Genomic DNA, 16680 nt, shown 5'->3' with positions numbered 1-16680 from the left:
CGCCCTGAGTCATGCATTAGAAATTATAGTTGGTTAAGAAATGACAGTGTGCAGTGGGAAGATGTGGTCCCTATAACCTTATCCAGGGCCGACCGCGGGGAGCGAGGGAGACAGAGCAGATTCATGTGGGCCGTCTGTTTGCCCTGCTCTCTCTCTCTCTCCATCGCTCTCTCCAGTGCAATCACGTCCTGGACACAGGCCAGGGAGTTTTAGCCAGCTAATAAGAAACCGACATTTCGCAGCTGTTTGTTAATGAAAGTGGCTTATTGTCCATTATAGTTTATGGAGGGTGAGACATCCCATACGCACACTAGGCTAATTTCAATGCCAACTTTTATTGGGTTTTGTTGTGGGTGTTCAAGGATTATGTCAAAACACTGGTGACATATGACAGGAACTTTCTGGTTCATGATTTACATTATGCATTTCTGACACTCCACTCTGAAAGGGCAAGTAAAACTAACAATGCCATTGTTGCCTTTGTAGCTTACTCTAATCTGTGTTCAAAGTGTTACACAATATAAATTCTAGGTCATCGGCCGTGGACACACTGACCCATATTCTTATTCACAGCGTAATGATTAAATATATTAGCCATATTTCAAGACTTTTGTAAAGGTTGCATGTCTTTGTATCTCCCTTAGGGTCAGCCGGTCTTTGGATCCAGTATATTTTCATTGTCAGTAAATCTAGGTCAAGAGTTAGTGTATGTTTCTTTTTTCAATAGATTAGGCTATGTGAAGTCAGTAAGAGATAACATCACATGAATCTTGATGTGAAGTCAGTAAGAGATAACATCACATGGATCTCAACCATTTCCTGTAACCTACTGGACCTTAAACTACAGTAAAGGAGATTTCTAAGAAGTGAGTTATAGTACTGTCAAGGTGTCCAGAAGGACTCCATAAGTCAGACTAGTCTCCACGCTAGTGGAGCAGATTTCCAGTGGTGAACTTTATCCATCCATCCATCATCTGCCATCTCACTCCCAGGAGTAAGCATCTCTAAATCAGTCTGGCTCTTTAAGGGTGGCAGACCATGGGAAGCCAGCGGCCAACTCCAGTCCATCCATTAGCTCCGCAGGCTAGGGTTCTAGGTTCTAGGCTCAAGTTAAGCGTCATCTCCGGTGCCAAGAACAATAGGAACCTGGAAAGTAATGTGGCGTGTAGTCTCCTGATCCCCCCCCCCAATCCCATCAAAATCCTTCAGCAACCCCCCATCCCCAACACTCCCAACCTCCCTCACCTTTGCTGTGAAGCATTCCTCTCTAATGCCCCAATCTAGATCCTCCCCTGTGTTTAGAGAAGGGGAATTTCCTGATATCTTAGGCTGTTGTCTCTGTTTTAATTAGAAGCATGCTTTGCTTTTACAGGCTGGAGTAACACACGCGGGTGTTTTTGGGGTGGAGGGCTGGGTTGTGGTGGGGTAGGGTAGGGTGGATGGGGTGGGGGAGATGTCCACTGGCGGAGATGGACGGTTCCTCATGTGTTTCTCATCGGGCCAGGGTGGACGTGCTGGGAAGTTAACAAGGCCCGATCTCGTGTGTGATGGCAAAAATTTCCATCGCACGCTCTTGCCAGCGAATTGTTCCCTCTCAGATGACTTAAACAGGGGTGACTCAGTTATGGTTGCATCCAACAGCAGGCAAGGAGTGAGATGAAATCTCTTCAACAACAGATGTACGCTACACTCGCTATCAAACAAGGCTATACAGCCAGGTTATTTTCGCAAGATACTATCAGGCTGTACTGAATAAAGATGGCTTGCAGGACAATTTGTGCAATGGGTCCTCCAACACTTTGCTTTTTGACTCTAGGCCTATTTAGACATGGCCATGCCAAAACTAACATCTGTCAAAGCTGATCAGCCAGGCATTAGTTTTCATTGATTAAATCGGTTGGAATGATCCTTCCTTTTTCTTCTATTATGATTTATCTTGTGGTCATGGTTCAAAATCGCACATCATCATGGTTTGCCCTAGTGTACACAAGTTCAAAAGAGACATAATTTCCTCCTTTGCATTTCAGACTGAATTAAGTAGTAGACTTTTCTATTTTTTTTTCACTATTCTACAACGGAATGAGATGGAAATGGCTCCCCAGCCTCTGCAACAGTGACATCACTTCCCTTGTTTTCAGGTCCCTCTCTTAAGTACACCCTGCCAGCAAGACAGGCTCCAATTTACAGCACGATCACTGAAACTGACCCCGGTATTTAAAGCATACCCTTCCGCAAATAACTCTGAATTAGCATTTGTGTAGTGTGTGTGAACAGCCTTGTTTCTCTGCCTTAGGGCCTACTACAGTTCATAACAAGTAACAAATTGCTTACAGACTGAGTGCCTGGTTTTCCTGTTAATACACTCCACAGTTGGCCTAATTAAAAAATCAGCGAGGATAAACAAACATGGCATAGTTTCGCAGAACAGGGAGCAGTTGAAAACCAACACCACCTTGTTTATTATGCAGAAACGGTATACAAACACAATCCGGTGGATACACGGCTATAATTGGGTTTACCTTCGTTGTAAATCGTACATAGCTCCAGGTGGCTGAGTAAAACACAGTGTAAAAGGAAATCAGTTCTGTGAGGAACCTGACCAGAATCCAGGCCAGCCCTTGTGGATTCTCCTTTCTCTCCCATTCCAATTTAAAATGGGAGAACACAGAATAATTTTTTCAAATCAAAAATTACAATGAAACGAACACGAACATGATTATTGAAGTTACTTTCAGCTCAAAATACATGTTGTTGACCCATAACTGATAATGATACTCCAACATATAAATTCATAATCTAAAAAAAAAAACCCACAAACCAGCTGATCATACCAAAAGCACTAATGAAATTTAAACAAAGCAACAGCTCAGATCATCAAACAAAAATAAACATACAATGCTTTGGTCCCATTTTTTCTCATCAAAGAAAAACAACCAGCACTCAGTCTCATCCTCCCTTCTTGTGTTGACTTTCCCATATTTTTTTCACATTAGTTATTAGTGTCACACTTGAGTCGAAGCCAAGTGCTAGTATTGCATTTCATGTGTTTTGATGATATACAGACTGTTGAGACGGCTGAAGGCAAAAGTCTAATGTTCAAATGTCCTCTTAGATGAAACAAAGACATGTTGGCTGTACTGTAGCTTCTACTAAGCAAAAATGTATCTGCTTTTGGAGAAACTAAGTGCTTTATCTACCTCAGCAAAAGGTCAGTGTTAAAATATTTCAATACTGTAAACTGTTTTTGATACATTGCTTTGTGTCTTAACACCTGCTGACCATTGCAGTAGGCACGTCAAAAATGAAGAGCTTCAGTACATCGTAACGGATAACATGAAAAGAGAACACAAATTTGAATCAAAATCCAATGAGGAAATTGTCATGTGCTGTATAACGCCTTGAATACTTAACTGGCCTGCTGTTCATTCAAGCTGTTCATTGATAAGTCTTAAAGGTTGGCCAAAATGTCTGGCCTTATGGCCTCTTCCCCTTTGCTGTCAAAACAACTCCACGTCCCCTCTCCTCAGAGTCTGAGTTCGGTGGCGACTGTTGTGCAAGCTCCTCCTTTGTGTCTGATCAGTCGCTCAGTGCATGATGACATCAGGCTGGATGTTAAAGAGCAAGTCGTCGTTTCCACGGCGCACCTCCAGCAGCAGGGCCGTCTCTTCCGTCAACGCCTCTTTGAGGTCAGAGGTCGTCATGAGGGGCATGCCGTTCAGCTTCACGATGATGTCGCCGTCTCTGATGCCCCCCCTGAAATCAGACCCAAAGTTCCAACTCAGCATTTAGACAAAGGACAAAGGATAACACAGATGCAGTATGAGAAGAATAATGTGTTTTGGGTGCAGCGAAGCATGTAAATCTACTCTAGTAGACCCCTAGACACAGGCAATGACAATTAGCATCATATGACCTCTTTATAGAAACAGAAAATAAAAACGTATTATTCAATGTCTGGATGAGTCAGTTCATATATCTACCAAGATTACAATTGTCACTAATCCAGTTAAAAGCTGTTGTATTCCTGGAACAAGCATGTTGTGGGTGTGTGTGTGTGGGGCCAAGGGGGGGGGGGGGGGGGTTCCATGAAACTATTGGAATAATGAACATCCCCACAAAAACAAAGTCCCACACATGAACCCTCTGGATAAGTCCAAGTTTCAGAAGATCCCCCTCTCCCTACAATTTGACTTGACACTCTTGTGGCTTCTCAGTGGGAGGACCACCTACTTCTGAGCAGGGGAGTTGGGGACCACCTCATGGACATAGATCCCACTGCTGACTTCTGGGAAGTCTGGGTTCTGTTGCTGCAGCTCCTCCACCAGGCTGCAGAAATGAAAGCCAGCCCAGCAGTCATGTTAATTTACAACTTACCTCTTCAGGCCAGCTCTGCTTAGTGCCAATATTAACAACACATATCATCTTTATTACATTATTATTTATGACTGGGTGTTTATGCATTCACAATTATTCATGAATGAAAGGCATGTTTTCAGAAAGACTGACAGTAAGTAGTAGTAGTCCTATGCAATTTCAGTGGGTAAGCTTCCTGGAGTTTTCAATCCATAATGTAGGCATCGCCAGTGTTTTTCTTCAGGACCTCAAAGCTTATTTAAGAAATATTTATGCTAAATGTGAACGTAAAATGTTCATATCCCTTTGCATTTTATTCCACAGAAGAACACTGGTGTTGGCTACTGTGTGAATGTATGTCAAAGCTGTCCCAAAACGTACGCTGGTGTGATGGTCAGCATGCGTATTCCAATGAAACGCTTCTTCACGCTTCGGATTTCTAGAAAGAGAACATCAACAGACTTAAATATAAAAAAGGGAGAGGACTGTATAACATTGCTTAGGCCAAACTGAACATGCTGGGGTAAATATTGTCAGAAACTGAGGAACACGTATTAGCTTGCATAATAGACAAATACCTTTGCTTTGTTTTCCATGAGATTCATTGAGGAAGCGTGTTATCCTATCTGAAGGAATGGCAAAGGAGATACCGGCAGCAACTTTCAAGGTATTAATCCCAATCACTTCTCCATCCTGAGGGAAAATTCCAGAACAATTCCCTTTAGTCAATAAACATGCTCATACTGGACTCATAACTCAGTTCAAGTTATTAAATCAATGTGAGTTGCGTCCCGTCTACTTACCAAATTTACCAGAGGTCCACCGGAATTCCCATACTGAAAAAAAAAGAATCCATAACATTGTGTAAGTGTTAGTGTACACACCCATTTCTAATGGATAGAGTGTACTGGTAAAATATGTTTCAGTCATAAATATGCACGTCTGACGCATGCTATTGATTACATTCTAGACCGCTCTCACTGCATTTGTTGGTTGGAACATAACCTATTGCACATCATGAGGTTTTTACAATGTCAAGTAAGAGGTTGATATTGTTGGCTTGACTTGAAAAACATGTAACTGTGTAAATAAACTGTCGCTGCGTCTGCCTCCAAACATTCCAAAACACATTCCCATTCCTGCAAGAAGCTGCTTAGCCCACGGTTACGTGAGTAATGCTCATTAACGTTAGCATAAACAGGCTTTAGTCATTAGTGCTCTCGCAGTCTCACGTTGATGATGGCATCTGTTTGGATGTAGTCCATGTCGGAGTCACGGATGCCCAGCTCCTTGCCATCTCTCTGTGCTGTGCTGACGATCCCCGTGGTAACGGTGTTCTGCAAGGCGAAGGGGCTGCCGATGGCAACAACAAACTCGCCAGGGCGCAAGTCTGTAGATTTACCTAAAGCCAGGACTGGCACCTTTTTCTGTATGAGAGAGAGGGAGCGAGAGAGGGAGAGAGAGAGAGAGAGGAAGAGAGAAAGTCATATAAACAAAAAGAGGTCAGCAAACGTGTGTAAGGAGAGTATTAACAGAAAAATTATGGGAGGATAAGAGTCAGAAGTTATAGAGAAGAGCACAAAGATGGAAGGAAACAGAGAGAGGCAGAGAGAGGCAGAGAGAGAGAGAGAGAGAGAGAGAGAGAGAGAGAGAGAGAGAGAGAGAGAGAGAGAGAGAGGAGGTAAGTGAAAACACATGAGAACAGGAGCTGAGAGGACAAATTTAAACCATCTCCACCCAGTCAGTCCAGTAAAATAATAACCATGGTTACATCTCAAGACAAACCCTACAAAACAACGACTAAACTGAGCGGATTAATGACCCGCAGTCAGACAGCAATTATGGTCTGTGGCTGACTTTTGTTTCTCTCCACCGTAAACACAATCTAACACCAGAGGTCGTCACATGTTCGCAAACATCCTGTCACCTGGGGGTTGATCTTGATGGTGGCGATGTCGGACTTCTTGTCGATGTCTTTGATGGTGGCCTCATAGACCCCGCCGTCGTGCATCTGGACCTTAAGCTCCTGGCGGCCGGACACAGGCGTGGTGCTGGAGACCACGTGAGCGTTGGTGATGATCAGGCCCGTCTCCAGCATGATGAAGCCCGAGCCACTAGACAGGGGAACCGTGCGGCCAAACAGAGGATGTCTGGGGGGAGGAGGAGAAGGAGGGATGGGGTGGGTAGAGCAGAGGAGCAGAAGGAGGGATGGAGAAGGAGGGATGGGGTGGGTAGAGCAGAGGAGATGGGGTGGGTGGGGTTGGTGGAGGAGTGGGGGTGTTAGAATTTTTCGTGCAGTTTATGGGTGGGGATGTTTACAACGTCCCAATCCCACCCCCTTTTCCTCTACTTCAGCAACTCATCTACTCAATGGGTTTATATGGTCCACATGCTGAAATAACTGAGGTGGCTGGACCTAACAAGGACACAGGGTGGTCATGGTTAAACATTTTCCACAGGCTTTTCTTAGTCGCACAAGGCAAGTCCTTCATAAGTCCAATAGTGGGCGTAAGGATGAATGAACAAGAAGTCCAATGGACAAGAAGTCATAAAACTTTATAAGGAGAATAGTGAGGAAATGGTTCTTTGAACATCTTGATCTTAATACAACGTCTCTGTGCAATTCCCTGGACAGAACATCAGGGTTCGGTTTCAGAGTTTCCACTATTGTTTTCTTTTATCTCTTTGTGCTTGCAAGACACCTGTCCTGTGTTTGCGTTCAGAGTGAACTCTAGAAGGACCATTTGATCTTTTAAACAACAGCTTGATGCAGCTGCAAGACATCATTTCTGTGTTGGACAGTTGCTTTACACAGGTGTGTGTGTTGGTGTGTGTGCACGTGAGTACAGTTCAAAGGATAGTCCCTTGATACTGTGCATCCTTAACAGTTAATGAGGCACAGTGGACAGCATTTCTCCATACTTGCACAGACAGGGGTTAAAACTAGACCAGCTTACCTAAGAAAGAGCTCAATGTGAACCACAGCCGGAGCGATCTTCTCCACCACATCAGCGATGAAGTTAAACTTGTATCGCGGACTGTTGGGATGTATTGGACCTATACTAGCAGAAACAAAGATGCATGTTACTTGTGCATTATGCATGTGCAGCATGGCAACATTATGTCCAGTTTTGCTTTATCATAATAATACATGATGATCATGATACATGAATACTATATGCAATGACAATTGATGCCAAGCTGTCAGACAAATGGCTGAAAATGTGGAAATTTCCGTTTCCTTGCATCTGTTAGGCAGGGATGTATGGGTGGTTGGAACAGTATCCACCACAACAACAAGAAGAACCATTACTTTACCTACAGTAAAGCTATTACCATTCCATCACAGTAATGATATTTAACCACCATAATTACTAAAGGCAATCTTGGGTAGTAGTTAGTCTTTGAGACTGAGCGTGCAGCTATTTCGGCCATGAGTATTTTCAGCACAGTGCTGGGCGTATTTTCCTCAGCTGACGACCGTTTCCTGTGGCCGCCTTGGCACTTCATCAGATCTCACACACACACACACATGCTTTTGAAATCCCGAGTGAGATGTCATTCGTTTACTGTTACACCCTTGCAATGTCCCAGTGACCCAAAAATGATGAGAATTCATATTTCTGGTACGAGTGGTATACGAGCTTTATTGTGAATTTAAGCCCAATGATTCAGGGCCAATGTTCTGAGAACTTTGACATGAGGTCTCTCACCTCAGTCTGGGACTTTGAGCAGCCAAATAGCCCACAGTCGTAATCAGCAGTACATTACTCTTTAAATAAGTCATGTTTAGCTTATGATATTTTATGAGTTAGTAAACCATGTGGTCTTGGTGATGTTCATTTAGAATTCAACTCAAGTGAGCTTGCACATGCAGCCCCAGCCAAACCCACACCGCCACAGTGGTTATTACAAAGAGAGGAAAAATGAACCCCCCCCCCCCCCTCATCTGGATCTAACGAATGAATCCAGTGACCTCTAAAATGACTTCACCGAGCTATGGGTAAAAGCTAGACGCACCGCACTGCACCACAGAAGTTGGTCAGCCATGTGTTCTAGTTTCCACTGGAGACGGCTGGACTCCCACCAAACCAGCATGCTGCTCAAGCTGGCCCAGGGCATGGAAAGAGCGTCCTGGGCCCTCTCTCTCTCCTCTCGCAGCTGACAAGATAATGACAGCGATGAAAGAGCCTCTGTACTGAAACTCAACATGGCTATTTGCATTATGGGCACTTAGTCGGTTAGTGAAAAACCTTTCTCTGATTTTCGCTTCACTTTACTTTCCAGCCCACTTTTAAAACTCTCCGGTCTTGTCTTGCTATGTCTATGACAGTGGTCGCACCATACCAGCTGTTGCAGTGGTATCCATTTTACAACTGCAAGAAAAGGCAAATGAAGACAACTGTTTTGTGTGCATCTCCAAAGCAGAGGTGGAGAAGTCCAGCTTCAACAGGTGAAAGTCCTACAACATATCTGCAAATCCTTTCAGGCAAGTCCTCCATTCGGCAGCCATATTGTTACGCTTTTTGGGCACTTATCGGGCACATATTTTGGCAGAAATGCACGTGCGGAAGGCTTCACGACACCAACCTTGCTCCAGTGGCAAAATCACAACACATGATTGGCATGATGTATTCACCTGTCGACTTTTTTGCCACGGGATATGTGTAGACAACTGCCATATTGGCGTTACAAACTAACTCCTTGCATTTCTATGGAGGATTTTTTGAGTTTCATTAGAAAGTCTCTGATATCTGTGCCAACCATTCACATAAACCAGCTGATTATAATTAGCACAACTCTTCAGCCAAGTAGAGCAGCTAATAGGTGAAATCACTTGTGTTAAGTGCCCAGGTAGAACTAACAAGGACTTTAACTTTCTAAAGCTGGACTTTTCCACCTTTCCACCACAGTTAGACCTTGAGCTAACTTCACACACTGTATGGATTTGTCCAAGAAGGTCTCTGGCATGTGCCCATGTGTTCATATGTGGCTGAACATGCTGGGAGTGATGACAAGACATCAAAGCAAGGCTGTTGGCTCCACTAAAGAGAACCTATTCTGATCTGTTTTCATTCTTTAAGTTAAGAGACTGCCACCACAACTTTAGGTTCTACTTAAAAACTGATGACAGATTATTTGATTTATATGTTCTTTTTCCCCTTCTCTCTTTACAGCCATTTTCAACTTCTAAGTGGAATCATTAAGGGTTTTACAGTACACAAAGGCCACAGAACCCTGAAAATAATACAATAAATACTAAAAGAGCCCTCTAATTTAGGGTTACCCACTTTACAGCAATTTCCAGTTTCTGAGAAGTAAAACTTTTTGGGAACCTAAGCAGAGCCTGCAAGAGTTCATGTGTATAAGTACAAGGCAAAAAACCCATTTCATGTCTCAGGACTGCATCAGTCAGTCAGCAGGGTTGGAGCTTAAAGGTTTTTGGCTCAAGAAACGAATGTGGTTTTAGACGCCAGATGGGATATCCATACACAAGTAAAACAGAACTCAAATCAGAGGAACGCTTATTTTTAGTAATAAGTCATAACTTGAGACAGACATTCACACTTTCCCTGTCTTTTTTAGCACATGTCTAGAATCTGGGTCAATAATGGACTGAGGAAGGAGAACAAAAAGAGAGAGAAAAAAAAAACAGCCAGAGAGCGGCATCTCCCACATCCAAGGCCGCACACCTCGCTGCTATCATGGCACTTCCTGTCCATGCCGCCCCACAATTCCTGTCAGGTCTCAGCGGGGCCCTTTGGCTGGTCCGCACACAACAGTACTTCTCTGTTAGCAGTGACCCCCCGCCCCCCCCACACACACACATACACACACACGGCCAGCTGCTGCAGCCTGCCTGCACGCCGACCCACAGACGGAGGGATAGGCTGGGTCAGCGGCCTGCTGGAACGTCCACCGAGGGCCATTACGGCAGAAGTGCGACGGGCCGAGAGGAGAAGGGGGGGGGGGGGGTCATTTTTTTTTAGAGCCGCACAAACAATCATACGTATACATGAAAAATGTATTCAATGTATACACACACAATACACATTCAACGTCCACACAAAGATGGATAGACACTTCCACACAAACATGCACATGTGAAGATAGATCAACACTTGGCACAGACAAATAAAGACCCCCCCCCCCCCCACCCCGCCCGCCTTCTCTCTCTCACACACACAAACAAAGTTTGTTCATGCTTCATTTGCAGCAGGAGTTTGAACTGTGTGTGGTGTCAGTGGTGAGCCCCTGGGGTCTGCTTCCGGGGGGAGCTGTGGGAAGCGGCCGGTTGGGTTCTGTGGCTTTTTTATGACGGCGCCTGTCCATTAAAACAGTCTGCCCGAGATACAGCGGCCACAGCCTGCTGAGCCGGGGGAATGCCCAGATCCACAGACAGATTCAGTGGCAGAAAGGGATTGAAGGACTTACTAATAGGTACTAGGAATTGTACAACACACACCTTCGAAAACAGTAACACACAAATGACACTCGTGTTCATTTTTGTTTGTGTGTGTGTGTGTGTGTGTGTGTCACACATATACACACACACACACACACAAGCAGGCATTAAAGTTAAACTGATTCCTGAAGTCAAGATAACTTTTTTGTTTAGACTTCAATGATGGGACCTGTTTTAAGGGGGAAACACTGATGGTTAAACAAAAAGCAATACAAAGTTTTAAAATATTTCCCCCGAGATTCAACAGCTTACCTAGGTCTGTTTCACAGGGGCCTTTGTGCACTTGAGTAATGCCGGGGAGTCCCTGTTGCAGAGCTTTACGGCTCACCGCCTTGAGCTGGCACACGTTCCCGTACGTCTTCCCATCGCTGCCGCATACCTTGCTTGTGAATCGGCACTGACATACGCCTTTAGAGAGGCGCTTTCCAGCAGGATGCTTGCACTCCAAACCATCTCCACAGGGCAGGTCGTCTTTGCGTCCGCATGGATCCCCTTCGCCCTGTGCGCAAACCAGGCAACAGTTGCAACGGTCTGGGACGTACCCACTCGGACAGCTTGGGCTCGGACAAGTGCTTACATCGCACCGCGATGGACACTTCGTTTTAGGCTCTGCTCCAACGAAATCCCTGATGTAAAGTAAAACTGTAGCAAACACAAACACCTGCATCTTTGGATATTATGTTAAACTGTTCTATGAAAAAGGGGAAAAAAGAGAGTCGCGTTTATAGAATTAGAAAGAGTCCATTTTCATCTCCACGAGACCACAGTTGTACGTATTGTGTCCTTGCTTAAAAAGCCAGGCATAAATAGTTGGGAGACCTCCATTCAAATAAAACAGCCTTTCCTGAAGTACAAAAACAAAACAACCATATCATCGTTTAGAAAAAAAAGTTGAGTTTCAGTTGTCTTACGCGCAGCAAATTACATACTCCGTAAAAGTGCAGACTTCGGCAAGCATTGCATGACGGTTAACTGGATGAGCTGCATGCACTCAAAGAGGCTGCTTTTAAACCAGTCTCTGCCAGTGCACTGCCACTCTCATCATCACCACGACTGCTTTCCCGTCATTGGAGGCGGGGATGACAGACCACTCGTGCGCGCACCCGTCCGTTCCCGTGCTGTAGCGTACACATATTAGGTTGATACACATGGTACTTCTCTCCTCTTTTGCATGGGGTTGCCGAACATCTGGCCCGGGGGGTAAAGAAAAAGGAAGTCACAGAAAGGGAGTCTTTCGCAGTGTAATGTTAAGTCAAAAATACACAAGCACTCTCACACACACGACCTTTGTTTACTTAAGTGTACTTCGCGAACGCTGTGTGAATTCAAGGTGTTAAGTAATTCTTTTTTGACGAGATGATGGCTCTGCCATGACCGCGTTTACGGTCCATTTGAGGTTCCCAGTCGACAGATGTATGAACAGATCCAGGCCTCTTTTAAGCACACGCTATGCCGCCATGCAAATAGCCATATCGTGACTGCGCGAAATCATCCGTTTATTCAGTTAGGGAATAAAAAAACACCCCTCCAAGTCGTATGTTTATCAACAGCCATGACCATGTTTATTTGAAACAACAACGTCAATCATTTTCAGCACTTAAGGCAAAGAGTATTGTTCACGCGGCTTAAACAAGGCGCCCATAGATTGGCAAAGTCCTTGCATCAGACAAGACATAATTCTTCCTACAAATCACACCTGAAACGTTGACTATAAGTCCACATTCTTTATTGCAAAATCATTTTCATGAAAAATTGAATTTTATGTTCCCGCTTCATCCATTCTGATTCCAGGTGTTGGCGTAGATGCAGGCCATGGGATGATTTGCTGAGTCTTTGCAATCTATTGATATGGGAATGAATGAAGTGGCATCACTGGTCCTGTTCTTAGGTCTGAGAATAACAGTCAAAGGGCTTCAGATCATATCAATATGTAATGTTCTGCTAGACTAACCAAGATAGGCCAGTTGTGTATGACTATGGCTGATCCGCAGGCTGGTAAAATGCCGGTGAAATACTGTACAATGCCTGCTGCTTCCTGTGTCAGTTTTATGACTATGGCCATTATGTGCCACCTACTGGTTGTATGAACAAACTACAGTGGTATACATTCACTTCACAGATGCTAGGGAGATGAACTGGATCCCTTTAATTATTAAGGAGATCAAAAGGCATTCAGACCATCACAACTCCAGATTTGGTCCTTCCCTTACTAGAAAAACACAAACATGCAACACCTAGACTGTCACTCCGATGGGAATCCCTGTCAAGGGACCATATAGGCTACTTAAAGCGATGGTTCAGAGTAATTTCACCCTAGGGTCCTTTGCACCATGACCCCGAGCCAAACACCCTCCCAGAATCTCTTTTCCCTTGGTCGAACCCTGGTCGAGTAGCGCTGTCAGAAACTAATGAGTTTCTGCAGGCATAATGGAACCAACTTTTATCTCGTAAATTACCCCACTAATAATGCCCTGAATGGTACGAAACGTTTACAGTATGTTCTTTACTCATAAAACGAGGCATTGAAAAGTTGGTAAGTACACCAGGAGTTAATTTAAATAACACTAGCTCTCATTCCACCACCAGATGGAGCCCAGTTGAGATAGAATTCCCAGGGGAAATGGAGCAGTGAGCTGCTTGCTACAGCCGCGCTTGGGGAGCAGTGAGGGGTTAGGTGCCTTGCTCAAGGTGACTTCAGCCGTGGATGTGGGAGAGCAGTGCTCAACCACTTCCCCGGGCACATTTTTCCTACTGGGGTGGGGATCGAACCGGCAACCCTTCGATTACAAGCCCAAAGCCCTAACCAGTAGGCCATGGCTACCCCTGATTAGGGTGTGTTTGAGGGTGGTGTTGTGAATTACCTGGATGTGACATGGCCACCCAGTATGTTTAAATCAGGGGTCTCAAACACCCGGCCGCGTCCTGCCCAATTCCGGCCCGCGACATATGACAAAATAATAATGTAATCCGGCCCTTGAGGCTATTAATTGCGACAAACAACGATACTGATTAAAATAGACGATAGATCCAGGTACGGTGACAAATCTCATTTGTAGGCCTACTCTGCTCCACTATGTGCAAGACATCCATAGCTTGATTCAAATCCAAAATCGCTGCGCAAAGTTTTCAGGAAATACTTGTATTACACGCGAGAAACACAAAGACGTGCATATGTAATGACGCGGAAGCGATGCAGGCCATAGTGTTGCAGAAATTGAAGCAGAAATTAAGCAGAAATAGGCCTACACCAAATGTTGAAAAACGTTCACGTGCGATGAAGTCTTAGGTAAGCTATGTTATTCACCTATTCTAATTCTGAAGGAGAATATCCTTTTGGAGATTATGATGGATCGTCTATGACAGTGATAGTCACGGTGCGTCTGTGAATGGAGGTGCGTGTATACAACGGTGTCCACTAAGCATACCATGCTTGTTTCGACCCTCTGCCCAACATGGCTTGGAGGTTGCAGTGGTAATCGTGATGATAGTGTCCGTAATGGATGTGGTACAGACAGCAGGGCTAGTAGAAATAGGGCTCTAAAGAACTACAAAGTCACCCGCAATATGATGCGAACTTCTGGGTACTGCAGATTACCCGCGATAGGAACTGTTTGACCAGAATACTTTATTGTAGGCCTATATTGTAGTAATCTATTACTAAACCACAACATATTAGGTGTTGGTATACATCTTAGGTGTTTTCCTGTTAATTTCTTATGTGGGTAATATGAAAAAAGGAAAGTAAACCTGCTTAAATATGTTCATACAGTATTTACTAAAAGGTGCATAATTTGAGGTGCTTGCCATCCAGTGACAAATTACATGGGTAAATTTACCCCCTTCATAAACTTTTGTTTTATTACATTTACAGTAGGACTTCATCTCTGACCACTTTCAAGCCATGGCCTTTTGAAATTTTGATATACAAATCTAATGGTGTTGCTTTCTTAGCCCTGATGCCTAGTTTGCCAGGTTTAAAAAAGTTATGAGAGGAAATATTTTTATTTGGTGTGAAACACACACACATACCGGTTTTTATGTTTTTCATTTATTTTATAATTTGTATTAATATTTATTTTATCATTATTTTATTTAGAGGCTAAGGTTGCTAGCACAGGTGTCTAAAACTAGATAAAAACACTTGCACTTTCTGTTTGCAGTTTTGTGTGGTATTTGAAAAAAAGAACATTGCATTTTCAGAAATAGCCGGCCCTCCAATCAGATGACGTTGGCAGAATTGGCCCCCAGCTCATTTGAGTTTGAGACCCCTGGTTTAAATACTGTGCAGAAGAAACATCTCTCCACTGTTCCAGAGCTGCAAGGATGGTCCACATGGGTTGGTACCTGGAGGGCAGGTAGAGAAAATGGACTTGGACCCCTGTGCCACATCTTTGGGTATATAGTAGACAGCTGATCTGAGGGAAAGCGATGATGACACAAAGGACCTGCAACAGAACTGAGTCACATTCATTACTCTAACAATGGCACTGACCTGTGTTGAATATTTGGCAAGTGCTATTTGTTGGGGTAGTTTCAGTGACATTTTCATCTGGGACCCTCTTCACATTTCACTACATACTGTATTAGAAAATAACACACTGAGATCACTTCAAATGGTAGCACTGTTTCTCCAATACAATGAAAAGTGCTTCTCTTTGGGGTAGTCTCAGAAGTGACCAGCACTTGTCCTGTCTTTGTGTCAGATATACATCTGTAAGTGTAGGAAAACTCAACAGAATCTACTTGGGAAAAAACAGAGTCAGACTGATACCTCAACTCGAGTATCTCTCTCATAAAATGTAAAAGAAAGTGCTATCAAGTTGGGGTGTTGGTCTGGATTCCTGGGACAGACAGAAAGTTATCTCTGCACATTATTTCTCAGTCATAAAGAGTTCTTCTGTAAAGTTTCCTCAAACAGAAGCATTGATTTGAAATGTATGTACATAAGTGCTTCTCTTTGGGGTAGCTTGATAGAGATGAAACCACAGTTGGATGCTAGTAACCAGGTTTCCTTTGTGACACTGCTGAGCATAGAGGCCTTTTTGCACATGACATAAGCAAAAATGATGATGGCATAAAGAAATTTCATCAGGTCTTTGTCACAATCAGTGCCCTTACAGTGGCATTGGCCAGAGGTGATGAGTTGGTACCTACCAGGACTCCTTCTGCATGTGTGATTTTATGTGTTGCCTATGCTCTCATTCCACCACCAGGTGGAACCCAGCTGAGATAGAATTCCATGGGCAAATGCTACCAACATTCAGACAGAAAACAACTTGGGTCACTAAGGGGAATAGTCTGCAAATGATCCCATCATTGTCTTAATCTCTCTAGCATTTACTCTGAAAAAGGTGTGAATCTTTCCTTTTGCCAAAGAGAAATTTGCATGCTGATCAATTTTTGTGATTAGGGTGTGTTTGAGGGAGGAGTTGTGAATTACCTGGATGTGACATGGCCACCCAGTATGTTTAAATACTGTGCAGAAGAAACATCTCTCCACTGTTCCAGAGCTCCAAGGATGGTCCACATGGGTTGGTACCTGGAGGGCAGGTAGAGAAAATGGACTTGGACCCCTGTGCCACATCTTTGGGTATGTAGTAGACAGCTGATCTGAGGGAAAGCGATGATGACACAAAGGACCTGCAACAGAACTGAGTCACATTCATTACTCTAACAATGGCACTGACCTGTGTTGAATATTTGGCAAGTGCTATTTGTTGGGGTAGTTTCAGTGACATTTTCATCTGGGACCCTCTTCACATTTCACTACATACAGTATCAGAAAATAACACACTGAGATCACTTCAAATGGTAGCACTGTTTCTCCAATATAATGAAAAGTGCTTCTCTTTGGGGTAGTC

General features: G+C 43.9%; 1 protein-coding gene across 1 annotated transcript; it reads right to left on the bottom strand.

Annotated features, from left to right (window-relative positions):
- Nucleotides 1–2410: 2410 nt before the first annotated feature.
- Nucleotides 2411–11867, bottom strand: htra3b (HtrA serine peptidase 3b). Its single transcript, XM_042070881.1, has 9 exons — nucleotides 11072–11867; nucleotides 7311–7410; nucleotides 6281–6503; nucleotides 5586–5780; nucleotides 5157–5189; nucleotides 4932–5046; nucleotides 4735–4792; nucleotides 4231–4326; nucleotides 2411–3753 (listed from the first exon to the last, which is right to left on the bottom strand). Exons 1-9 carry the CDS (start codon nucleotides 11484–11486, stop codon nucleotides 3585–3587), a joined length of 1404 nt encoding a protein of 467 aa, XP_041926815.1. The 5' UTR covers nucleotides 11487–11867; the 3' UTR covers nucleotides 2411–3584.
- Nucleotides 11868–16680: the final 4813 nt, after the last annotated feature.

The sequence above is a fragment of the Alosa sapidissima genome, chromosome 18 (assembly GCF_018492685.1).
Source record: "Alosa sapidissima isolate fAloSap1 chromosome 18, fAloSap1.pri, whole genome shotgun sequence".
NCBI classification, from domain to species: Eukaryota; Metazoa; Chordata; class Actinopteri; order Clupeiformes; family Clupeidae; genus Alosa; species Alosa sapidissima.
Note: the sequence above shows the minus strand (reverse complement) of the source record. Positions and strands in the feature narration are given on the sequence as shown.